This window comes from Pecten maximus, chromosome 19 (assembly GCF_902652985.1).
Source record: "Pecten maximus chromosome 19, xPecMax1.1, whole genome shotgun sequence".
NCBI lineage: Eukaryota > Metazoa > Mollusca > Bivalvia > Pectinida > Pectinidae > Pecten > Pecten maximus.
Genome location: NC_047033.1, coordinates 754,673 through 781,960, shown reverse-complemented (window position 1 = coordinate 781,960; position 27,288 = coordinate 754,673). Strand labels below are relative to the sequence as shown.

General features: G+C 34.9%; 1 protein-coding gene across 1 annotated transcript in view; it reads left to right on the top strand.

The window, feature by feature from the left end:
- LOC117318024 (MAGUK p55 subfamily member 7-like) overlaps nt 1–27,288 on the top strand; it is a 200,582-nt gene that overhangs the window by 141,426 nt on the left and 31,868 nt on the right. The window contains exons 8-16 of the mRNA XM_033873000.1: nt 12,771–12,856; nt 13,211–13,285; nt 13,616–13,812; nt 14,155–14,210; nt 15,123–15,209; nt 25,148–25,233; nt 25,534–25,608; nt 25,939–26,135; nt 26,569–26,624. Of these exons, the coding sequence (XP_033728891.1) occupies nt 12,771–12,856; nt 13,211–13,285; nt 13,616–13,812; nt 14,155–14,210; nt 15,123–15,209; nt 25,148–25,233; nt 25,534–25,608; nt 25,939–26,135; nt 26,569–26,624 (915 nt within the window). The remainder of the gene's footprint in view (nt 1–12,770; nt 12,857–13,210; nt 13,286–13,615; nt 13,813–14,154; nt 14,211–15,122; nt 15,210–25,147; nt 25,234–25,533; nt 25,609–25,938; nt 26,136–26,568; nt 26,625–27,288) is intronic.

Sequence of the window (27,288 nt, the reverse complement as noted above, 5' to 3'; positions counted from 1 at the left end):
ATTATTATCCACGTGTGAGAGAATGTACATGTATACAAGTGTTAGTATAAATGCATTCAAATTTTTATTTAATTATTTTTTAACATATGCAAATTTCATGAATGAAGGAGTAAGTGTAAGTTTTCACATAATATACGTGTACGAAAATGGCACATATAATTGTATAGATGTATCAAACGGTTTTGAATTTGTTGCAAAATATTTGAAAACAGAAATACACTACGTAAAATGTAGGTGGATACGTGTGAATGCATTTGTATATGTATGTCACAAGCAATTACATATACGTATAGATGCAGGTGTAGTGCATATTAAGATAACATCATCTATATATTCAAAACATAAAAAAAAGTGCACAAGTATACACAGAATGTATGCATCTGCATATGTATGCTTATGCATGTATGATATCAACCTAATATTCAAGTGTAAAGTACTTTATTACAAGTCATTGAAGTCAACTATGTATAATGTATTAGAAAGTAAAAGTGTAAAATGTTGGGAAAAAAAAAAGAAAAAAAAGAAAAAAAGTTGATGTACAGTATATGTATGGATGTGTATACAATTATCATTACAAAGTATGCAACTTACATGTGCTACATTATGAATACCTGTATATTAGGTATACAGATACCTGACTACTTTATACCTAAAAGCAAGTATAGAATGGGTAGTATATGTTTAGTGTATAGCTGTAAATATTATATAAAGATGTGTACATGTTCGTTTAAAGTACATGCATGTGTAAGTATCAATCTTTAACATAATAAGTCAAACGCAAAAAAAACAAAAACAATTTACAAAAAAAAAAAAAAATAATCATGAATAATAATACCAAGCACCTACATTTCATAACATTGAATACACAGGGATTAAGAGATACATCAAAGAGAAATCGTCTGCTACAATATATAAAGAAACAAAAAGGACACCTTATTTTCTTGCAAGAAACACATTATACACCAGAATTATTTCCACTCCTAGAAAAAGAATTTAGTGGGAATATCTATCACAGTATTGGAAAAAGTGATAGCAGAGGGGTAGCAATTTACATTAGTAAAACTGTACAATACACATTAATTGATCAATACAAGTCAGAGGATGGAAGAATTTTAATCCTAGTTTTAAAAATAAATAACAATATATATACAATTACAAACATCTATGCACCAAATGACCCAACCAAACGTAATGCTTTCTTTAAAAAGATAAAAGAAAAGATCTCTGAAGTAAGTGTTGGTATTAATATTATTGGTGGTGATTTTAATGAAACTCTAGGACAAATAGATAGGAAATCACGAAAAAAGCAAGCTAAAAATAGAAAGCCTGTTTTTGGTCTGACAGATTTAAGTAAGTCCTTTAAATTTATTGATATTTGGCGTATTAAGCATCCAAATATTATGCAGTTTAGCTGGAGGAGAAAAAAATGGAAAAGAGGCAAGCAGGTTAGACTACTGGTTGATAACAAAAGATTTCTTAAATAGGGTAAAGTCATGTGACATTAGACCTGCGCAGATTCGCTCAACTGATCATTTAGCCATATCACTGAAATTGATAAATGTAGGTGAAAACAGAGGAAAAGGGAGCTGGAAATTAAATAACAGTATATTAAAAGACAAAAAGTACACTGTAAAAATAGAAGATGTGTTTGGAAAAGCAATAAGAGAATGTCTAAAGGTAAATTTAAATAAAAGACAAACATGGGATTATACCAAAATTCTTATCAGGGAAGCTACAATAAATTTCTGTAGAATAAAAAGTAATGAAAGAAAAGAAAATATTTTGTATCTGGAAGAAAAGCTTGTGCGTCTTTATGCAAAAAATGATAGTGTAGAAGAAGCAATAACTGAAGAACAGATTAAGATATTAGAAAAGGAAATAGAAGAATATTATGATTATAAATCACAGGGAGAAAAAATTAGAGCAAGATGTCAGTATGTAGCTAATGGGGAGAGAAGCAATAAATATTTTCTAGGATTAGAAAAGCAAAGACAGGCTAAGAAAGTTATACATGAAGTTCTAGATAGAGACAATTTTTTAGTAACTGATGAAAAAAATCTTCTTGATGTGATACGGTTGTTCTATAAAGATTTATATACAAGTGAAAAACTAGATATAGAATCCATGAAGATTTATATAGAAAATACACATATTCAAAAAACTTTAAATGAAACAGAAAAAGAAATATGCGATGGCGTTCTAACAAAAACAGAATGTACACATGCTATCAAAAAAATGAAAAAAAATAAGAGCCCTGGCTTAGATGGACTAACTGTAGAATTTTATGAACATTTTTGGAATATGATTGGGGACACTGTTATAGATGCACTAAATGAAGGGTATAGTGAAGGTGAAATGTCAGAATCACAAAAAATAGGTTTATTGTCATTAATTTATAAAAAAGGTGATGAAACTTCCTTACAAAACTGGCGACCTATCACTCTGTTAAATGTAGACTATAAAATTGCAGCATATGTTTTAGCACAAAGATTGAAAAAAATAATGCCAAAAATCATACACACGGACCAAAATGGATACATAAAAAACAGATTTATTGGATTTAATATTAGGCAAATACAGGATATAATAGACTATTCAGAGAACTTTCATATAGATAGTGCAGTCTTATTTTTGGATTTTAAAAAGGCTTTTGATACTGTGGAATGGGATTTTATGCTAGAGGCTTTAAAACATTTTGGATTCGGGGAATCTTTTGTATCTTGGGTAAGAACAATGTATTATGATATATATGGGTGTATATCTAATAATAATTGTATTTCTGATACTTACCAAATATCGCGCGGAATTAGGCAAGGCTGCCCGTTAAGCTGTCTTATCTTTGTAATAGCAGTTGAAATTATGGCAACTAGAATAAGGGAAAACAATAGGATTAAAGGAGTTACAATTAAGGATAAAACGATGAAAATCTCCCAACTGGCCGACGATACAACTTTGTTCTTAAAATCAGATGAAATAAAAGAAGCAATTAAAGAAGTAGATTGTTTTGGTAAACATTCAGGACTTAAATTAAATAAAGACAAATCTGAAGGAATCTGGTTGGGTAAAAATAAAAACAAAAAAGATGGGTTTGGGATAAAGATGTCGAGAGAAAACATTAAGTCTCTTGGTGTGATATTTGGAGTTAAAAAAAAGGAAGTAGAGCAAATTAACTGGGAAAAAAACATAGACTCTATAAATTATCTAATCAAGAATTGGAAAAAAAGAAAACTCACTTTAATAGGAAAAAGTACAATAATAAACGCACTAATAATACCTAAAATAACATACCTATCATTAGTGCAGCATGTTAGTACTGAACAAATAAAAGTTTTGGAAAAAATAGTATTTAAATATCTATGGGATGATAAACCAGATAAAATTAAACGAAGTGTAATGATAAATGAATATGAAGAAGGGGGGCTAAAAATAAGAGATATTGAAACACATGTAGAAATGCTAAGAGTCACATGGGTAAAGAGACTGTTTGATACAACACAAAAATATTCTAACTGGACCATAATACCTAAACTTTATTTTGATAAATTTGGTAAGGACCTGATGCTTTTTAGGATGAGAATACAATCATTAAGGAAAATAGATAATATAGAAAAAATCCCTTCCTTTTACAGAAATATCCTGGAGTCGTGGATAAAATTTAATGCCCGGGAGAGAAAAAATAAACCCAAACACATCCAAAATGAAATAATATGGGGAAATACTCACATTACCTGTGGTGGTAAATCAATCATATTAGAAAATTGGATAGAAAGTGGTATAATAAAAATGGAAGACTTATGTGATGAAACAGGAAAAATAAATGATGCCTATATTTATGCGAAACTAGTAATTAAAGGACATTGGATTGCTGAAATAATGAAATTAAAAAAATCAATACCCAAAACATGGATTGAAGAAATGAATAAAACTGAAAGGAAAGAAACAAGTAAGGACGAAATTGAAAGATTAAGTGAGCATACAAATAAATTCATTTATAAAACCTTACTTAAAAGTAAAAAAGAAAATCCATATTTAGTAGAAAAGTGGAATAACAATATTCAATGCGAGAATAACAATATACAAGATTGTTTTGAATTTATATTCAAGAAATTGCCTGATAATGTCTTAAAATTTTTTAAATGGAAGCTGATACATAATATTATTCCAACTAGGAAAAATCTTAAAAGATGGCGGATTGAAAGTACAGATGTATGTCCATATTGTAATAAAGTTGATGACAACTTGCATTTTTTCATAAAATGCTCACATCTAGATGAGTTTTGGAATATTATAACAATGAATTTACATAAAATGGGAATATTTACAAAAATAAGAACACTAAAATGTATTGTCATTGGGTATCAACCAGGAAAAAAGAAGTTTCAACAGTTGAATTTTCTACTTGTACTAATAGGCTATAATATATATAAATCATTTTATGTCAGTGAAAAAAGAACAAAAACAGTAGATATTTACAATATGTTCATGGCAGACCTAAATTTCTACACGAAGTTTTTCATAAGGTCCTGGACCAATAGTTGTATGGTAAGCCGACTTGGAACCTGGGCAGATCTTCGTCTTAATGCTCCAAATCCATTCTAAAAATAGATTGAATGAAAAAATTAACATGAACAAGATAAATTAGTTAAAATAATAACTCGACCTTCTTTTAATATAACGTTAAATCATTGTCATTTTTGCAGTTTGTTATAACTAATTAAAACACCTCATGGATGTTGTACGTTGTAATATTTGTTTTTCGATCTGGACCAACTGCGAGTCAGAATCACAGGTAGGCCTAGTAAGAATCAGAAATAACTTAGTCTAAGTCTTTGGTAAAGCAGTATATGATAGAAATTATTCTCAATAATGTAAATTTAAATTCTGAACTGTTTACATAACTACGAATAAGACTTACCCGGTAATACTGTAAAGCGCAGTCTCCAAGGTAGCACACCACAGTAAGACAGCCTGGCCATGGGCAATTTTTTTGTTAAGCAAATAACTCCTGTATTATGATATGCATAAAAAATGAAAAAATAAATGTACACTATAATTGGTATATTCAGTATGAAGTAGTACATACAGGCTCCACATTTATTAAAACAAAAATCAATAAATTGGTTCCGGATTTTAAATATCCGGATTTTCCGAACGTGTGTTTACACAGGAAATTTAGTTTTGCCTACAGCGCAAAATGGAAGCCCACAGAAAAGGTAAGATAGCAGAAAAACTTAATTTACAACATATGTCCAAACAAGATTAATTCTGTCTTTGGGATAGAGATATTTAATTTTAAATAGGTTTCAGAAAAAAATTGTGTAGAGAATTGTGCCATTTTGGGTCAAATATCATAATATTTTGCAATTTTTGAGAATTTTTTAAGCTGTTACCATGGTATTCACAGCTCTAAAAGTCACAGAAAATATCAGTTTACTTATCCTTCAGAGCTCTATTAAAATTGCAAATGTTGTACAGATTTCAAATATATATACTTTATTAGAGGTTATATGTAAGGTTAACTGGCAATGTTTACATATCTAAAACATGTGCCATATTTTTCAGAATTTGGCATTTTTACTGTACACTGCTACCCAAACAACCGCAGTCGATGACACGTGTTGTGGACAAACACACGTTATATACTCCTACACGTGGTAAACTCGGCAAGGAGCACTTGATTCGGAGTAAGCTCCCCTTACAAGGCTGCACAACACCATTTTAACATGTACGGAATAAACGGAATGAATGAATGAAGTATGGCGAATGCTAGCCCTCGTGTGTGAGGACATTTTTGTATTTTGTTGGTGTCTTTGAAAATAAAATTTTTGAACAGAATAAAAAAAAAAAAAAAAAAAAAAAAGAATTTACCGTAATGTAGAGTAAGAATTTACTGTTACGTAGAGTAAGAATTTACTGTTAGATAGAGTAAGAATTTACTGTTAGTTATAGTAAGAATTAACCGTTAGGTAGAGTAAGAATTTACTGTTACGTAGAGTAAGAATTTACTGTTTTGTAGAGTACGAATTTACTGTTAGTTAGAGTAAGAATTTACTGTTAGTTAGAGTGAGAATTTACTCTTACGTAGAGGAAGAATTCACTGTTACGTAGAGGAAGAATTTACCGTTAGGTAGAGTAAGAATTTAAGGCACATCAACATGCAGGGAACATGTCTGACTTTACATTGCATATGGAACTAGATAATTATGTTGTATTTTGAGAGAGAAACAAATTTTATACATTTTTCACACAAAATACATAACTAGTTTTATAAAAAAAACTCAAGATTCCATTACCAGGGATAATTCTTCCCCCTGTGTAAGGAGGATATTTTCGGTTTAATCTATTTTCCAAATACAACTACAACCCTGACACAAATTCACGTATCATGCAAGAATAATGAGATCGGAATCTAGCCTTGGATTGACAGCATGTAGACTTTTACTGGCTCTGTATACTTAGTTACTTTTAGACGTGTTCGGTATTCGCTCATAGTAATTATATAAATACGATTCAACTGAGGCGAGAATGGTATTTTTCAATTCTTGTATACTTCAGTGTTTAGGTTTTTTGTTGTAGGGTGGGGTATTGACCTTAATTAAAAAAACATTTTGTCAGTACAAAGCTACAGAAGCAGACTGTGACAAGCGTTGTCATAGAAGCAATGTTTACACCTACTGCGACCTTCTTCAAAAACCTTGACACACTATAGTCGGGAGTGACACGCTATAGTCGGGAGTGACACACTATAGTCGGGAGTGACACGCTATAGTCGGGAGTGACACACTATAGTCGGGAGTTATAATTATATTATTTAGAATCAGAAATGACATTGCTCCTAGGTACATCAAATATCTATTAAACCATGTACAGAATGATATCTACGTCTCTGTCATGTTTAATAATGCCTATCTTCTAACTGATAATATGAAATAGAGACTGCTTGATACCCATTGTTATACTACTTACTTTCTCAGACTATATATATCAGGTTCGACATACAATGCTGGCTAGTTATTACACCTATTTAACATTACTGTCTCGATATCTTATTGTCTTATATCTTAATTCACGATTTACGTGAATTAAAACATTGTAATTGTTAATTATCCCAGTGTTCACCGAACCAGTACAAAAGTTGTATATGTGATTACATAGTTCTAGTGTTAAAGTACCATGTTAACAAGTAACCCCATTATTATAATGATTTTTCTTCTTTACCATTTTTTGTTATCATTCTGAGAAGTTAGCCTGATTTTAACCAAGGTTTACGTGGACCTTTTCGTCCATTTGAACCAAGGTTTACGTGGACCTTTCGTCCATTTGCACCAAGGTTTACGTGGACCTTTTCGTCCATTTGAACCAAGGTTTACGTGGACCTTTTCGTCCATTTGAACCAAGGTTTACGTGGACCTTTTCGTCCATTTGAACCAAGGTTTACGTGGACCTTTTCGTCCATTTGAACCAAGGTTTACGTGGACCTTTTCGTCCATTTGAACCAAGGTTTACGTGGACCTTTTGGTCCATTTGAACCAAGGTTTACGTGGACCTTTTCGTCCATTTGAACCAAGGTTTACGTGGACCTTTTCGTCCATTTGAACCAAGGTTTACGTGGACCTTTTCGTCCATTTGAACCAAGGTTTACCTGGGTCATATCAAGCTAACTTGCAATCTCGAATGAGTGTAAGGGTGGTGACAATGAAACTTGTTTACTCCACCTAGCATACAACATGTCACTACAATTTCTGGTTTGAAAACTTCAGCGTAATAATGAATTACAAGACACAATATGTTTAGTAAAACAGAACATCAAATACCGCTAAAATTCTCTTACAACCTGGGAACATTCACAGTACTCATGGTAAACGTTTACGATCAATACTAGACTCGTAGTTATGAATAAAGACCTGTGACCGTTTACACTGTTAAATATCACATTTAAACAAATAAGGAAGTCACTGACCTTGTTCAAGATGCCAAACTAATTAATTTTCGTGAAATAGATAAATTTTTCTTTAATCAATGCCTAATGAAGTCTAGCATTACGAATAAACCAAACAAATTACAAATTGAAGATGAAACTAATACATTTATTCACTAGCAGATTTGTAAAACAGTAATGTTATATAATTAGTTTCCTCCATAGCCATATAATTAGGTAACTACCAGCATTAGTTATCACCCCTCAAAACAAGCCCGAGATGTGTTAATAAGCAAATTAGTCTTTTAAATGAAAATAAACTGCCAAAGTCTGATGGAGCGAACTAGCTGCACAAGGCATTGATAAACCCGTAATTTATCGCGTGCTTAATTAATACTCTTTAATTGACAATAAACCAGCAGGACCCCAAGTCATCTTAATTGATATCATCAAGAGCTAAGATATCCTTAGTTTATAACTAATTAATTAGTAAAACTATCCATCAGCTAGATGTATGTCATGGCCAGGGTGTGTGACTTATATGAGTTTCGTGTGTAAAGAAGTGTGTTTGAAACTTAAACATATGCGAAAATGTTTATGAAGACGGTCTAAAACTAATCCCGATTAAACTGTGTTTTCATGACTGGAGAATTTACAAATACAATGTGAGCTAATTGTATAGCTACGTCACCAAGCTTATTTAATTTAAGAACGACGTATGTCGTCGATGAAGCAGAAGACCCTTAACCTTCCTGAACGCCTGGTCGTGTTAACCTTCCCGAACGCCTAGTCGTGTTAACCTTCCCGAACGCCTGGTCATCTTAACCTTCCCGAACGCCTGGTCGTGTTAACTTCCTGAACGCCTGGTCGTGTTAACTTCCTGTACGCCTGGTCGTGTTAACCTTCCCGAACGCCTGGTCGTGTTAACCTTCCCGAACGCCTGGTCGTGTTAAACTTCCCGAACGCCTGGTCGTGTTAACCTTCCTGAACGCCTGGTCGTGTTAACCTTCCCGAACGCCTGGTCGTGTTAACCTTCCCGAACGCCTGGTCGTGTTAACCCTCCCGAACGCCTGGTCTAGTTAACCTTCCCGAACGCCTGGTCGTGTTAACCTTCCTGAACGCCTGTTCGTGTTAACCTTCCTGAACGCCTGGTCGCGTTAACCTTCCTGAACGCCTGGTCGTGTTAACCTTCCCGAACGCCTGGTCGTGTTAACCTTCCTAAACGCCTGGTCGTGTTAACCTTTCTGAACGCCTGGTCGTGGTATCGTTGGTTTGCCCTATTTTTATCGACTTACATTTGTCGGTGTTCTGTGTTTTGTTTGTGATATTTCATGACTGGAAAACTTCGATGGTTAACGTCATAATTCATATAGTTTTTATGGCGTCATATTGGTGCTTGTGACGTCATAATACCATAAATCAATATAAGTGATTTAAACAGGACTCTGTGTTTATTACCACAGCTTAATCAAATCTTTCGACTAACCCCTAACACAACCATACAAGACTGAATAGTCAGTTACAATTTGTACATCTGCTTATACACACTGATTTTGTTTAATTCGCGACTTTTAAAATGTCCTGTTTCATAAACAAAAAGAATACCGACATGTTAATATTGCATATCTTTCTGATAATCAATAAAAACCACAGACTGAGACAGATGCCCCGGATGTGTAAACATCGTCTCCTAGGAAGGTACCCTGTATACAGTACTACAGAGTAATTTCCGTTCTGTAGCTTGAACAAGCCTTCGATAATAAAGTTGTTTATGAATATTCTAGATGAGTCACCGAGTGATTGATCAGTTCGAAACTACAGCTATAAAACTGTTCAAAAACAGGATGGGTGACATATTAATGTTATATGACATATATGTCGTTTATTATCCTGGTGACAAACGATGTTTACATCATACCATAAAATATATTGATTTTGTCCTGTTACATATCACGCTATAAAGTCTGTACCTTCCAACCAATATTGTCTATTTCCTACAATAGTGATAATGTTGGTGACGTTTATGTTTAAGTAGTGGTTATATATGATTATTAATGTGACCAGATTTTATCACGGTTTTAATTTTGGAACAAAACTTAATGGTAATTTGACAGTCATATATACGACTGTAACATCATCAACAATAAAACATGTCCCTACATCACTGTCGAGATGTATAAGGACGAAACAGATTTAGGTTTTATGATATACGTTTGAATAACTCTTTGTAGTACTAAACACGTGTTCCCGATATCTGATAGCTCGAAGTTTAGGCTTAATTCGTAGTAAATATTCAAATACTGACTGTAAAAATTCTCTATACAAAATATTTGGTCACCTCGAATAGTTAAATAGTTCTAATAACCGTAACTGTATGTTTTATGATAAACACACCGAACCAACGAGGTATGACTGTATATATCTAAAGGTACTAATTTTTTTTTTACGTGGGTACAATATTTCGTTACACGTACCCAATAGGTTTCCAAATCTAAATTACACAGATACGACATTTTAGTTTTTCGAGACTACATTTGAGTCAGTATACAAAGTATTATCGCTTTATACTTTAAGATTGAGCAGGAGAAAACCATACTGCTAAGTGACTGTTACTTCCGGTTACTGTTTGATCCAACAATGACACAATAACTCACTGATGATGCAGAAAAGAAGAGAATCCTTATGACCTTTTACAAGTATTATGTACCAAAGGTTGAAAATGACTTTGATGTAACATTGAGAAGCTCTTAGTAATTCCTGTTTTTTTTTTTTTTTTTGGGGGGGGGGGGGGGGGGGGGGGGTTCTAGAACCACTCAATGATCATAAGGGCCTGAAGTGTTGATACCTATAATCCCAGATAGCATGACTACGTTGGGCCAACGTTGGCCCACAGATGTTGACTACGTAGGGCCAATGTTGGCAAACTACGTTGGCCCAATGTAATTTTGCTCATCGGCCCATCGTTGGCCCAACGTGTTGGCCCATCGTTGGACCAACATTGTATGTCAGATAGCCAACGTTGGCCCATCGTTGGACCAACATTGTATCTCAGATAGCCAATGTTGGCCCATCGTTGGACCAACATTGTATGTCAGATAGCCAACGTTGGCCCATCGTTGGACCAACATTGTATGTCAGATAGCCAACGTTGGCCCATCGTTGGTTTCAAGTGTGTATTTCCAACTATTGGTTTCACCTTCATAGGCCCAACATTGGCCAACTTAACAAACAGTAGATAAAGTGATGCTTATGTGTAATGCTGGCAACATAAAAATTAATCAGTTGTCATATTGGCAAGTACTTTACAATTTATTTGTATATGATCACAGCATTGATAGTTGCAGTAGCTGCCTGTTGTGCCCTTTTTTGTTCCTCTCTCCTTTTGCTGCCACCATCGCGATCACAAGCAAATCTGAACCAATCTTTTGCATTGAATTGCTGCAATTTCCGAATCTGTTGCTGTCGCACACAGGCGGTTCTTCCTTACTGTAGCTGTTGGAATAAATAAACAATATATCAAATCTACACAGAATGTAAAAATCAAGCGGCACAGATGGCATGAATCGCTAACCTGGACATTTCTGCAGTTATGGCATTATGGCATTAAAGTAATTTACATTATTATATATAGATTATATATATATATGAAATTTGTCAAGTAGTAATAACGACAGTACAGACAAGTATTTTCGAGGCAATCTGCCCCTTTATCAAGAAACAAGGGAATTATACAAACGATCTGACATTGAACATGGAACAGCTACACAAATTTTGTAGATAAATATACTTAGTATATATGTGTGTATGTGTAAGAAATGAAAAATAAATTCTGAAAACTTTATGACCCCGATATCTAGCAAGCAAAAGTGTACGTACGGTAGTGTACGTACGGCAGGTGGTCTTGTGGAATTAATTAATATACTAAAATTACTTCAGGAATTGAAACATAATTAAAAAGCAAATCATATAGCCTACTTACATTGTCTTTTGATCAAAGAAATGCTCTCTTTCTTCTTCGTGATTAATCCAAATATCTTCTTCTGTGTAAGTCGAAATAGCACTGTACTGTGTACAACCAGTTGAACAGCTCAGACAAGGTCCCTGATAAGAATGTAACATCTGCAGGCAGCTTGACCATCCCTAGTATCAGATGTCACGGTTACTAAGGGAACTGGTCCGACCCTTGCTGTGAGAAGCGCTGACCCAGTTTTGTGGGCAGTAAACATGCATAGATAATGGCATCCTTAAACCGGCCACTAAAATATTTACCAAAACATTTATGCCCTTGTTCCTGTTTTACTACAGTATAAAAGACTTTAATTTATGATTAGTTATTCTCACGCAAACAATACATTTTATTATATAGTGATTTTGAAAAAAAAAATCACTATTAAAAAATCTTATGAAGTGTATTTTTAAAAATGGTTGATAATATATATATCAACTTTGATTACAGATAATCACTTTTGTTGGAATTTGTTGTAAACCTGCTTGGGCTTACAACATCGGGTCAACGTAGGACCAACGTTGGACCAACCTAGGAAATTCAGCACTGAAATGTACTAACAGGGGGCCAATGTTGGGCCAACGTAGTGTTCCCAACTTATCTTCAGTTGCTGTCGAGTAAAACAAGTTGTTGTTGGGCCAACGTCGGGCCAACGTTGTATGACCAACGCCAACCATTGGCCAACCGTACAACCATATGCCAACGTTGGCCCAACGTAGTCATGCTATCTGGGATTATACTCACTCGACCTAGGGTACAATTGTTATTCTGTTTTTTGTTCATATTTTTCTCGGAATTCGTTGATATTGTTAGAGAGCTTGATTGATCTATACTCCTCCATTACAGGTCTTATTCATGTTGGGGACGAAATCTTCGAAATCAACGGTGTTCATTTCCGAGGGAGACATCCTGATGAAATGGCTCAAACCCTGGTAACAATTCTAGATCTGCTGTCTTGGTTTGGTTAAGGAAGTAGGATTATACAAACAAATATGCTCTGTTGCCTTTGTAGTTTTGGTTGACAGAAGTAAGATTATATGTGAAATTATCTTTGTTGCCTTTGTTGTTTTGGTTGACAGAAGTAAGATTATATATGAAATTATCTTTGTTGCCTTTGCTGTTTTGGTTGAGTGAAGTGGGATTGTGCACAAAAAAGGTTTCCTAAGACAGTAAATGATACGTCAATACATGTGCGATCGTTCTATAAGTCAAGATAATAATTTGTCTTCCTCAAATATTAGCTGTTGTCATACACACTTGGTACTACATGACCAATATATTTACAGTCGAAGATTTCGGGTCCTGTCACAATGAAGCTGGGACCAGCTGACAATAACGCGTCAAAGTTCAGGGCTAGCAAAGTAAGTAAACACCGCGGTCATTTTATGTTTTTATGTTTCTTTATGTTTGTACGTTCGCTCTGGAGAACAAGAAAGAGACTCTTCAAAACCGCTCTCGGTCAGCAATCACCGACTATAATTAACACGTTAATTGTAAATGTGTTCTGGCGCACGCGCACAAACATATTTTCACAAAGGTGAATTGATTAACTGGCAGTATATGCCGAGGAAAGCATTTTACATAAACTCTAATTACCGCAACAACTATATAGCATAATTTTTACTGTGTAAATATTACTTTAAGTCTTCCAATCGCTTTTAATTAATCGGATGTAAATTATTGTTTGGCAGACCCGCGTAAAAACTCTTTTCTCGTACAACGCCGAGGAAGATACAGTAAATCCGTGTGCAGAAGCTGGTTTGTCGTTCGAGAGAGGAGACATTCTCCACATCATATCTCAAAGTGACGCCCTCTGGTGGCAGGCGCAAAAAGAGGGGGAGAAAAATCAGAGAACCGGTCTTATCCCGTCATCAATACTACAAGAAAGGTATTATAACACATGTCAAATCATCATCGTATCACTTACATTGTCAATCTACATTGTCAATCCATACTGTCAATCTACATTGTCAATCTACATTGTCAATCTTTATTGTCAATCTGCATTATCAAACTACATTGTCAATCTGTATTGTCAATCTTTATTGTCAATCTACATTGTCAATCTGCATTGTCAATCTACATTGTCAATCTACATTGTCAATCTACATTGTCAAACTACATTGTCAAACTACATTGTCAATCTACGTTGTCAAACTACATTATCAATCTTCATTGTCAATCTACATTTAAAAACTACATTGTCAAGCTACATTGTCATTTTTTCCAGGAGAGAAATGTTACGGAAGGCTAATGAAGAGGATGAACAGAACTCCAGAGGATCACGTAGGTACATATGTTACGACACCGAGAATATAAATCGATTGTTATATCAATCCTACATTTTCTGCATATGGTATTTTCCGTCTATTAATCGAAAGAAAATAATACTTCTGGAACATCTAAAGTCTCCTTGTCGATCTATAGTTTGCTCATACATAAACCTGTAATTATGGTTTTAACAATACATTACGACTTAACAATACGTTTCGATTTTTTGACATGAAGGTATTTTCTTTTTTTTTGTAGAGATAAGTTAATGTGTGTATTTTGTTTCCCTAATAGTATTTAATACTGTGAATCATTTAGATTTCGCGAATACATGTTTTAGCGAACTTACCTCTTCAGACATGATCTCGAATACATAATTCTGCAAACGCTGATCCAGGAATGATTTCTAAATCACGATTAATGAGCTATTAGAGACATACACCCCTACCTCAGTAATAGATAGCGTTATATTGGACGCCATTTTGTTATTAGAGTCACGTGAAAATACCCGAAACGTCATGTGATACAGTACAGGTTGCTAACGTACACATAAGAAACCTCGGAATATGATATCTTTACGTGTTTTATGTAAAAAAAAAATCCCACGCGAAGTCTAAGTGATTATTAGTACTTTCCTGGAAATGAAAATTTCTCTCACCAGTAAAAATAGCATATGTTCAAACAGACATGCCAAAAAAGTGGAATTTAGAGATGAGTAATATTCAGTTTGTTTACCTACATACCAATTACTTGATATCTTGAATATTGATCCTGCTATTAAGAGTCTCGGAGAAAAATTTAAATCGAATCAATTTACCAATCCTGGTGAGAACACGATTTATTTATTTGGAGGTAAACCAATTGACATTTGATATTCGTAAATCTTTCAATATTTTTATACAATCAGAACTTGTGTTTTCCTTCCAGGTGCTATCAGTCCCTGTAGAATCAGCCCTAAAATACCTCGTTCTAAACGGGTTCGTAAAATGATGTACCAAGCAATACTAAATGGAGGTATGTGTTCTTCTACTTGTTTTAGTAATTATTCGTAGGTGTAAAATATGTACATATTTCCTTATTTTAATTCTTGGTCTGATTTTAGTATTGCTTGAATGTCATTTCCTTTTGTAAAATATGCCTATATTTTTCTGTTTCTAGAATACTCTTCTTGGTTCACGAGTATAATGTTATTTATATACATTGTGTAGATAACTGATGAGCAAAGGGGGATAACTCCAGAATCATCAACCACACTATATGTTACAGATGATTCCGATTTCTACAACGTGCGTGGATATTTCGTTGATAATTAAGTTGTCATGAAACAATCTCACAATGTATTGTATATGTAGTACATTATACTGTAGTTAGGTGTAGTACATTATACTGTAGTTAGGTGTAGTACATTGTACTGTAGTTAGGTGTAGTACATTGTACTCTAGTTAGGTGTAGTACATTATACTGTAGTTAGGTGTAGTACATTGTACTGTAGTTAGGTGTGATACATTATACTGTAGTTAGGTGTAGTTTTTCATTGGTTTTCTGTGTTAGGTTTTTAAGGTTTTAAAAATTAATTTTTACTGTAAGTTTTAGGTTTGTAGTGGGATCATATCTCTCTCCTTGGATTATAACTGACGTCTGTTTCCATTGTATTTGGGATCATATCTCTCTCCTTGGATTATAACTGACGTCTGTTTCCATTGTATTTGGGATCATATCTCTCTCCTTGGATTATAACTGACGTCTGTTTCCATTGTATTTGGGATCATATCTCTCTCTTTGGATTATAACTGACGTCTGTTTCCATTGTATTTGGGATCATATCTCTTCTCCCTAATGTCTCCCCTGACACTTTTAGCCTTGGCGCCCCTGTACATAATACTAAACATTGGTACCTGCGCTCCCCTGTCCGTGATGGTGGTCTTCCTGACGATTCACATGACACTGCGTCACTTTGGGTTTTTGATTTGGACGTGTCCGCTTGTGAGGACTTTTGTCCCCAGGTCGCCCTTACCCACACCAGGCAATAGAAAGATACGAGGCGCCTTCATCTGCAAGACTGTGACGTCTCGTTCATTAAACTTTGAGTAAGCAAGTCGCAGTTCATCCATATTTTATGACATGTTATTATATGTCAGACAAAATGAAACACGGCTGTGATAGCTTTGACTTATTAACTACTATCGAAAAGTAATCAGGATAGAGAAATCGGCTTTGAATAATATAAATGGTTCTAAAACGTGGCGTGCCCTCGGCATGACCTTTATTGACATTGAGAGTGTCGTGGATGAAGCTAACATTGTTTGCTCTTCGTGAAGTTATTTCTTATTGTCTTACATTTTACTAGATTTATCGATATTAAAACACATGATTCTCACGTCGGTGTTCTTGTGGTTTTGGGCAAGTGAAGACCGCCGAGGAGGCGTCTATTGGTATTAAGTTGGAACGCTTTCCGAAATACCAAATCTGAAACGTTATCCGAAATACCCAACCTGGAACGCTATCCGAAATACCAAATCTGAAACGTTATCCGAAATACCAAATCTGGAACGTTATCCGAAATACCAAATCTGAAACGTTATCCGAAATACCAAATCTGGAACGCTATCCGAAATACCAAATCTGGATCGTTATCCGAAATACCAAATCTGGAACGTTATCCGAAATACCAAATCTGAAACGTTATCCGAAATACCAAATCTGAAACGTTATCCGAAATACCAAATCTGGATCGTTATCCGAAATACCAAATCTGGAACGTTATCCGAAATACCAATTTAGAACGCTATCTAAAATACACAATCTGCAACGCTTTCCGAAATACCAAATCTGGATCGTTATCCGAAATACCAAATCTGGAACGTTATCCGAAATACCAATTTAGAACGCTATCTAAAATACACAATCTGCAACGCTTTCCGAAATACCAAATCTGGAAGGTTATCCAAAATACCCAAACTGGGAAGCCATAAATCTGATGATTTTGATGCCGAGTCAACGTACCGTGGGCCAATTGATTTTAATGCTTCGATAAACAGTCACCGTTTTATTTGTTGCAATATCATTTTCTCGACAATTGAAATTGGGGAGATTAAAGCAAATACATCTGTATGTTAGCTATATATATGTCCAAACAACAATTCTCTCTCTCAGCTCCAGGGCGATCCTCTGATAAAATTTAATGTTAAATCGATTTAATTCAACCGACGCTTTGTCATCATACGTAAACTGTCTTTGTTCAAGCTGGATTGTTACATATATATAAGGATGTATCTTGTAAAGCCAACGCAAAGCAGTTCCTGTTGTTTTTTCTATGTAACGGCAAAGCTAGGGATTGGTAAAATAAGGTGTATTAACGTCTATCAAATATAATGAAAGTCGGTGTTTGTCAGTAAAAAGCTTCCTGACCATTTCTATCACATACAGGACGAATCTACTTGTCAACTACCCGCCCGAGCCAGCCGCTTTATTATCGTTTATATCTGTAGATCTATAAAAGATTATGTTTTAAACACAATTGTCAGAAGACATAGAATGTACTTCAATACGGAAGTTGGTGGGTTTTCTTGTTGGATATTAATGGCTTCACATTGGCGGCCAAACCATTCCCAAAAGAGAGGAAGTAACTTCATCGACAGATTTATAAATAAAGGTCATTAATGGTAGAATTTCTTCCTTGATTTGGTAAAAATGTGTTGAAGGAAAGAAGTTATTAAACCCATGTGTTTTCACATAGAAACCTTTATGCGATATAATTGCTGCTGTGATGACATGCCCAAGTGCTATATTTCCGACTGAGCAGGACTTTATTGTCTAACCTACATATTCCTTAGGAGATCTTAGAACTTTAAAATCAATGTAACCAGAAGAGGAACAAATAAGGTATTGTACGACCTGACACATGGTCTTAGCTTCAATAGGAATTTACTGTTAGGTAGATTAGAATTTACCGTTAGTTATTGTCAGAATTTACTGTTAGGTAGATTAGAATTTACCGTTAGTTATTGTCAGAATTTACTGTTAGATAGAGTAAGAATTTACTGTTACGTAGAGTAAGAATTTACTGTTAGGTAGAGTAAGAATTTACTGTTAGGTAGAGTAAGAATTTACTGTTAGGTAGAGTAAGAATTTACCGTTACGTAGAGTAAGAATTTACTGTTAGGTAGAGTAAGAATTTACCGTTAGGTAGAGTAAGAATTTACTGTTAGGTAGAGTAAGAATTTACTGTTAGGTAGAGTAAGAATTTACCGTTAGGTAGAGTAAGAATTTATTGTTACGTAAAGTAAGAATTTACCGTTAGGTAGAGTAAAAAATTACCGTTACGTAGAGTAAGAATTTACTGTTAGGTCCAGTAAGAATTTACTGTTACGTAGAGTAAGAATTTACTGTTAGGTAGAGTAAGAATTTACTGTTAGGTAGAGTAAGAATTTACTGTTAGGTACAGTAAGAATTCACTGTTAGGTAGAGTAAGAATTTACTGTTAGGTAGAGTAAGAATTTACTGTTACGTAGAGTAAGAATTTACTGTTAGGTAGAGTAAGAATTTACTGTTACGTAAAGTAAGAATTTACTGTTACGTAGAGTAAGAATTTACTGTTGGGTAGAGTAAGAATTTACTGTTAGGTAGAGTAAGAATTTACTGTTAGGTAGAGTAAGAATTTACTGTTAGGTAGAGTAAGAATTTACCGTTACGTAGAGTAAGAATTTACCGTTAGGTAGAGTAAGAATTTACCGTTACGTAGAGTAAGAATGTACTGTTAGGTGGAGTAAGAATTTACTGTTACGTAGAGTAAGAATTTACCGTTAGGTAGAGTAAGAATTTACTGTTAGGTAGAGTAAGAATTTACTGTTAGGTGGAGTAAGAATTTACTGTTACGTAGAGTAAGAATTTATCGTTAGGTAGAGTAAGAATTTACTGTTACATTTTGTACGTAGAGTAAGAATTTACTGTTAGGTAGAGTAAGAATTTACTGTTACGTAGAGTAAGAATTTACTGTTAGGTAGAGTAAGAATTTACTGTTAGATAGAGTAAGAATTTACTGTTAGGTAGAGTAAGAATTTACTGTTAGGTAGAGTAAGAATTTACTGTTAAGTAGAGTAAGAATTTACTGTTAAGTAGAGTAAGAATTTACTGTTAAGTAGAGTAAGAATTTACTGTTAGGTAGAGTAAGAATTTACTGTTAGGTAGAGTAAGAATTTACTGTTAAGTAGAGTAAGAATTTACTGTTAGGTAGAGTAAGCATTTACTGTTAGGTAGAGTAAGAATTTACTGTTAGGTAGAGTAAGCATTTACTGTTAGGTAGAGTAAGAATTTACTGTTAGGTAGAGTAAGAATGTACTGTTAGGTAGAGTAAGAATTTACTGTTAGGTAGAGTAAGAATTTACCGTTACGTTGAGTAAGAATTTACTGTTAGGTAGAGTAAGAATTTACTGTTAGGTAGAGTAAGCATTTACTGTTACGTAGAGTAAGAATTTACTGTTAGGTAAAGTAAGAATTTACTGTTAGGTAGAGTAAGAATTTACTGTTAGGTAGAGTAAGAATTTACTGTTAGGTAGAGTAAGAATGTACTGTTACGTAGAGTAAGAATTTACTGTTAGGTAGAGTAAGAATTTACTGTTAGGTCCAGTAAGAATTTACTGTTAGGTAGAGTAAGAATGTACTGTTACGTAGAGTAAGAATTTACTGTTAGGTAGAGTAAGAATTTACTGTTAGGTAGAGTAAGATTTTACTGTTACGTAGAGTAAGAATTTGCTGTTAGGTAGAGTAAGAATTTACTGTTAGGTAGAATAAGATTTTACTGTTACGTAGAGTAAGAATTTACTGTTAGGTAGAGTAAGAATTTACTGTTACGTAGAGTAAGAATTTACCGTTACGTAGAGTAAAAATTTACTGTTAGATAGAGTAAGAATTTACTGTTAGGTATAGTAAGAATTAACCGTTAGGTAGAGTAAGAATTTACTGTTTTGTAGAGTAAGAATTTACTGTTAGTTAGAGTGAGAATTTACTCTTACGTAGAGGAAGAATTCACTGTTACGTAGAGGAAGAATTTACCGTTAGGTAGAGTAAGAATTTAAGGCACATCAACATGCAGGGAACATGTCTGACTTTACATTGCATATGGAACTAGATAATTATGTTGTATTTTGAGAGAGAAACAAATTTTATACATTTTTCACACAAAATACATAACTAGTTTTATAAAAAAAACTCAAGATTCCATTACCAGGGATAATTCTTCCCCCTGTGTAAGGAGGATATTTTCGGTTTAATCTATTTTCCAAATACAACTACAACCCTGACACAAATTCACGTATCATGCAAGAATAATGAGATCGGAATCTAGCCTTGGATTGACAGCATGTAGACTTTTACTGGCTCTGTATACTTAGTTACTTTTAGACGTGTTCGGTATTCGCTCATAGTAATTATATAAATACGATTCAACTGAGGCGAGAATGGTATTTTTCAATTCTTGTATACTTCAGTGTTTAGGTTTTTTGTTGTAGGGTGGGGTATTGACCTTAATTAAAAAAACATTTTGTCAGTACAAAGCTACAGAAGCAGACTGTGACAAGCGTTGTCATAGAAGCAATGTTTACACCTACTGCGACCTTCTTCAAAAACCTTGACACACTATAGTCGGGAGTGACACGCTATAGTCGGGAGTGACACACTATAGTCGGGAGTGACACACTATAGTCGGGAGTTATAATTATATTATTTAGAATCAGAAATGACATTGCTCCTAGGTACATCAAATATCTATTAAACCATGTACAGAATAATATCTACGTCTCTGTCATGTTTAATAATGCCTATCTTCTAACTGATAATATGAAATAGAGACTGCTTGATACCCATTGTTATACTACTTACTTTCTCAGACTATATATATCAGGTTCGACATACAATGCTGGCTAGTTATTACACCTATTTAACATTACTGTCTCGATATCTTATTGTCTTATATCTTAATTCACGATTTACGTGAATTAAAACATTGTAATTGTTAATTATTCCAGTGTTCACCGAACCAGTACAAAAGTTGTATATGTGATTACATAGTTCTAGTGTTAAAGTACCATGTTAACAAGTAACCCCATTATTATAATGATTTTTCTTCTTTAACATTTTTTGTTATCATTCTGAGAAGTTAGCCTGATTTTAACCAAGGTTTACGTGGACCTTTTCGTCCATTTGAACCAAGGTTTACGTGGACCTTTCGTCCATTTGCACCAAGGTTTACGTGGACCTTTTCGTCCATTTGAACCAAGGTTTACGTGGACCTTTTCGTCCATTTGAACCAAGGTTTACGTGGACCTTTTCGTCCATTTGAACCAAGGTTTACGTGGACCTTTTCGTCCATTTGAACCAAGGTTTACGTGGACCTTTTCGTCCATTTGAACCAAGGTTTACGTGGACCTTTTCGTCCATTTGAACCAAGGTTTACGTGGACCTTTTCGTCCATTTGAACCAAGGTTTACGTGGACCTTTTCGTCCATTTGAACCAAGGTTTACGTGGACCTTTTCGTCCATTTGAACCAAGGTTTACGTGGACCTTTTCGTCCATTTGAACCAAGGTTTACGTGGACCTTTTCGTCCATTTGAACCAAGGTTTACCTGGGTCATATCAAGTTAACTTGCAATCTCGAATGAGTGTAAAGGTGGTGACAATGAAACTTGTTACTCCACTAAGCATACAACATGTCACTACAATTTCTGGTTTGAAAACTTCAGCGTAATAATGAATTACTAGACACAATATGTTTAGTAAAACAAAACATCAAATACCGCTAAAATTCTCTTACAACCTGGGAACATTCACAGTACTCATGGTAAACGTTTACGATCAATACTAGACTCTTAGTTATGAATAAAGACCTGTGACCGTTAACACTGTTAAATATCACATTTAAACAAATAAGGAAGTCACTGACCTTGTTCAAGATGCCAAACCAATTAATTTTCGTGAAATAAATAAATCTTTCTTTAATCAATGCCTAATGAAGTCTAGCATTACGAATAAACCAAACAAATTACAAATTGAAGATGAAACTAATACATTTATTCACTAGCAGATTTGTAAAACAGTAATGTTATATAATTAGTTTCCTCCATAGCCATATAATTAGGTAACTACCAGCATTAGTTATCACCCCTCAAAACAAGCCCGAGACGGACCGATGTGTTAATGAGTCTTTTAAATGAAAATAAACTGTCAAAGTCTGATGGAGCGAACTAGCTACACAATGCCTTGATAAACCCGTAATTTATCGCGTGCTTAATTAATACTCTTTAATTGACAATAAACCAGCAGGACCCCTAGTCATCTTAATTGATATCATCACGAGCTAAGATATCCTTAGTTTATAACTAATTAATTAGTAAAACTATCCATCAGCTAGATGTATGTCATGGCCAGGGTGTGTGACTTATATGAGTTTCGTGTGTAAAGAAGTGTGTTTGAAACTTAAACATACGCGAAAATGTTGATGAAGACGATCTAAAACTAATCCCGATTAAACTGTGCTTTCATGACTGGAGAATTTACAAATATAATGTGAGCTAATTGTATAGTTACGTCACCGAGCTTATTTAATTTAAGAACGACGTATGTCGTCGATGAAGCAGAAGACCCTTAATCTTCCTGAACGCCTGGTCGTGTTAACCTTCCCGAACGCCTGGTCGTGTTAACCTTCCCGAACGCCTGGTCGTGTTAACCTTCCCGAACGCCTGGACGTGTTAACCTTCCTGAACGCCTGGTCGTGTTAACCTTCCTGAACGCCTGGTCGTGTTAACATTCCTGAACGCCTGGTCGTGTTAACCTTCTCGAACGCCTGGTCGTGTTAACCTTCCCGAACGCCTGGTCGTGCTAACCTTCCCGAACGCCTCGTCGTGCTAACCTTCCTGAACGCCTGGTCGTGTTAACCTTCTCGAACGCCTGGTCGTGTTAACCTTCCCGAACGCCTGGTCGTGCTAACCTTCCCGAACGCCTGGTCGTGCTAACCTTCCTGAACGCCTGGTCGTGTTAACCTTCCCGAACGCCTGGTCGTGTTAACCTTCACGAACGCCTGGTCGTGTTAACCTTCCTGAACGCCTGGACGTGTTAACCTTCCCGAACGTCTGGTCGTGTTAACCTTCCTGAACGCCTGGTCGTGTTAACCTTCCTGAACGCCTGGACGTGTTAACCTTCCTGAACGCCTGGACGTGTTAACCTTCCTGAACGCCTGGTCGTGTTATCCTTATCGAACGCCTGGTCGTGTTAACCTTCCTGAACGCCTGGTCGTGTTAACCTTCCTGAACGCCTGGTCGTGTTAACATTCCTGAACGCCTGGTCGTGTTAACCTTCCCGAACGCCTGGTCGTGTTAACCTTCCTGAACGCCTGGTCGTGTTAACCTTCCTGAACGCCTGGTCGTGGTATCGTTGGTTTGCCCTATTTTTATCGACTTACATTTGTCGGTGTTCTGTGTTTTGTTTGTGATATTTCATGACTAGAAAACTTCGATGGTTAACGTCATAATTCATATAGTTCCTATGGCGTCATATTGGTGCTTGTGACGTCATAATACCATAAATTAATAGAAGTGATTTAAACAGGACTCTGTGTTTATTACCACAGCTTAACAATCAAATATTTCGACTAACCCCAAACACAACCATACAAGACTGAATCGTCAGTTACATCTGCTTATACACACTGATTTTGTTTAATTCGCGACTTTTAAAATGTCCTGTTTCATAAACAAAAAGAATACCGACATGTTAATAGTGCATATCTTTCTGATAATCAATAAAAACCATAGACTGAGACAGATGCCCCGGATGTGTAAACATCGTCTTCTAGGAAGGTACCCTATATACAGTACTACAGAGTAATTTCCGTTCTGTAGCTTGAACAAGCCTTCGATAATAAAGTTGTTTATGAATATTCTAGATGAGTCACCGAGTGATTGATCAGTTCCAAACTACAGCTATAAAACTGTTCAAAAACAGGATGGGTGACATATTAATGTTATATGACATATATGTCGTTTATTATCCTGGTGACAAACGATGTTTACATTATACCATAAAATATATTGATTTTGTCCTGTTACATATCACGCTATAAAGTCTGTACCTTCCAACCAATATTGTCTATTTCCTACAATAGTGATAATGTTGGTGACGTTTATGTTTAAGTAGCGGTTATATATGATTATTAATGTGACCAGATTTTATCACGGTTTTAATTTTGGAACAATACTTAATGGTAATTTGACAGTCATATATATGACTGTAACAGCATCAACAACACAAACTGTCGAGACATATAAGGACGAAACAGGTTTAGGTTTTATGATATACGTTTGAATACACTCTTTGTAGTACTAAACACGTGTTCCCGAAATCTGATAGCTTGAAGTTTAGGCTTAATTCGTAGTAAATATTCAAATACTGACTGTAAAAATTCTCTATACAAAATATTTGGTCACCTCGAATAGTTCTAATAACCGTAACTGTATTTGTTATGATAAGCACACCGGACCAACGAGGTATGACAGGGTATATATAAAGGTACTAGTTTTTTGCGTGGGAACAACATTTCGTTACACGTACCCCATAGGTTTCCAAATCTAAATTACACAGATACGACATTTTAGTTTTTCGAGACTACATTTGAGTCAGTGTACAAAGTATTATCGTTTTATACTTTAAGATTGAACAAGAGAAAACCATACTGCTAAGTGACTGTTACTTCCGGATTACTGTTAATAATTCCGTTTTTTTTTTGTTTTTTTGGGGGGGGGGGTTTCTAGAACCACTCAATGATCATAAGGGCCTGAAGTGTTGATACCTATAATTATACTCGACCTAGGGTACATGTGTTATTCTGTTTTTTGTTCATATTTTTCTCGGAATTCGTTGATATTGTTAGAGAGCTTGATTGATCTATACTCTTCCATTACAGGTCTTATTCATGTTGGGGACGAAATCTTCGAAATCAACGGTGTTCATTTCCGAGGGAGACATCCTGATGAAATGGCTCAAACCCTGGTAACAATTCTAGATCTGTTGTCTTGGTTTGGTTAAGGAAGTAGGATTATACAAACAAATATGCTCTGTTGCCTTTGTTGTTTTGGTTGACAGAAGTAAGATTATATATGAAATTATCTTTGTTGCCTTTGCTGTTTTGGTTGAGTGAAGTGGGATTGTGCACAAAAAAGGTTTCCTAAGACAGTAAATGATACGTCAATACATGTGCGATCGTTCTATAAGTCAAGATAATAATTTGTCTTCCTCAAATATTAGCTGTTGTCATACACACTTGGTACTACATGACCAATATATTTACAGTCGAAGATTTCGGGTCCTGTCACAATGAAGCTGGGACCAGCTGACAATAACGCGTCAAAGTTCAGGGCTAGCAAAGTAAGTAAACACCGCGGTCATTTTATGTTTTTATGTTTCTTTATGTTTGTACGTTCGCTCTGGAGAACAAGAAAGAGGCTCTTCAAAACCGCTCTCGGTCAGCAATCACCGACTATAATTAACACGTTAATTGTAAATGTGTTCTGGCGCACGCGCACAAACATATTTTCACAAAGGTGAATTGATTAACTGGCAGTATATGCCGAGGAAAGCATTTTACATAAACTCTAATTACCGCAACAACTATATAGCATAATTTTTACTGTGTAAATATTACTTTAAGTCTTCCAATCGCTTTTAATTAATCGGATGTAAATTATTGTTTGGCAGACCCGCGTAAAAACTCTTTTCTCGTACAACGCCGAGGAAGATACAGTAAATCCGTGTGCAGAAGCTGGTTTGTCGTTCGAGAGAGGAGACATTCTCCACATCATATCTCAAAGTGACGCCCTCTGGTGGCAGGCGCAAAAAGAGGGAGAGAAAAATCAGAGAACCGGTCTTATCCCGTCATCAATACTACAAGAAAGGTATAAAAACACATGTCAAATCATCATCGTATCACTTACATTGTCAATCTACATTGTCAATCTATATTGTCAATCTACATTGTCAATCTACATTGTCAATCTACATTGTCAATCTGTATTGTCAATCTACATTGTCAATCTTTATTGTCAATCTGCATTGTCAATCTACATTGTCAAACTACATTGTCAAACTACATTGTCAATCTACATTGTCAATCTACATTGTCAAACTATATTGTCAATCTACATTGTCAATCTGTATTGTCAATCTACATTGTCAATCTACATTGTCAATCTTTATTGTCAATCTACATTGTCAATCTACGTTGTCAAACTACATTATCAATCTTCACTGTCAATCTACATTGTCAATTTTCATTGTCAATCTACATTTAAAAACTACATTGTCAAGCTACATTGTCATTTTTTCCAGGAGAGAAATGTTACGGAAGGCTAATGAAGAGGATGAACAGAACTCCAGAGGATCACGTAGGTACATACGTTACGACACCGAGAATATAAATCGATTGTTATATCAATCCTACATTTTCTGCATATGGCATCTTCCGTCTATTAATCGAAAGAAAATAATACTTCTGGAACATCTAAAGTCTCCTTGTCGATCTATAGTTTGCTCATACATAAACCGGTAATTATGGTTTTAACAATACATTACGACTTAACAATACGTTTCGATTTTTTGACATGAAGGTATTTTCTTTTTTTTGTAGAGATAAGTTAATGTATGTATTTTGTTTCCCTATTAGTACTTAATACTGTGAATCATTTAGATTTCGCGAATACATGTTTTAGCGAACTTACCTCTTCAGACATGATCTCGAATACATAATTCTGCAAACGCTGATCCAGGAATGATTTCTAAATCACGATTAATGAGCTATTAGAGACATACACCCCTACCTCAGTAATAGATAGCGTTATATTGGACGCCATTTTGTTATTAGAGTCACGTGAAAATACCCGAAACGTCATGTGATACAGTACAGGTTGCTAACGTACACATAAGAAACCTCGGAATATGATATCTTTACGTGTTTTATGTAAAAAGAAAATCCCACGCGAAGTCTAAGTGATTGTTATTACTTTCCTGGAAATGAAAATTTCTCTCACCAGTAAAAATAACATACATTTG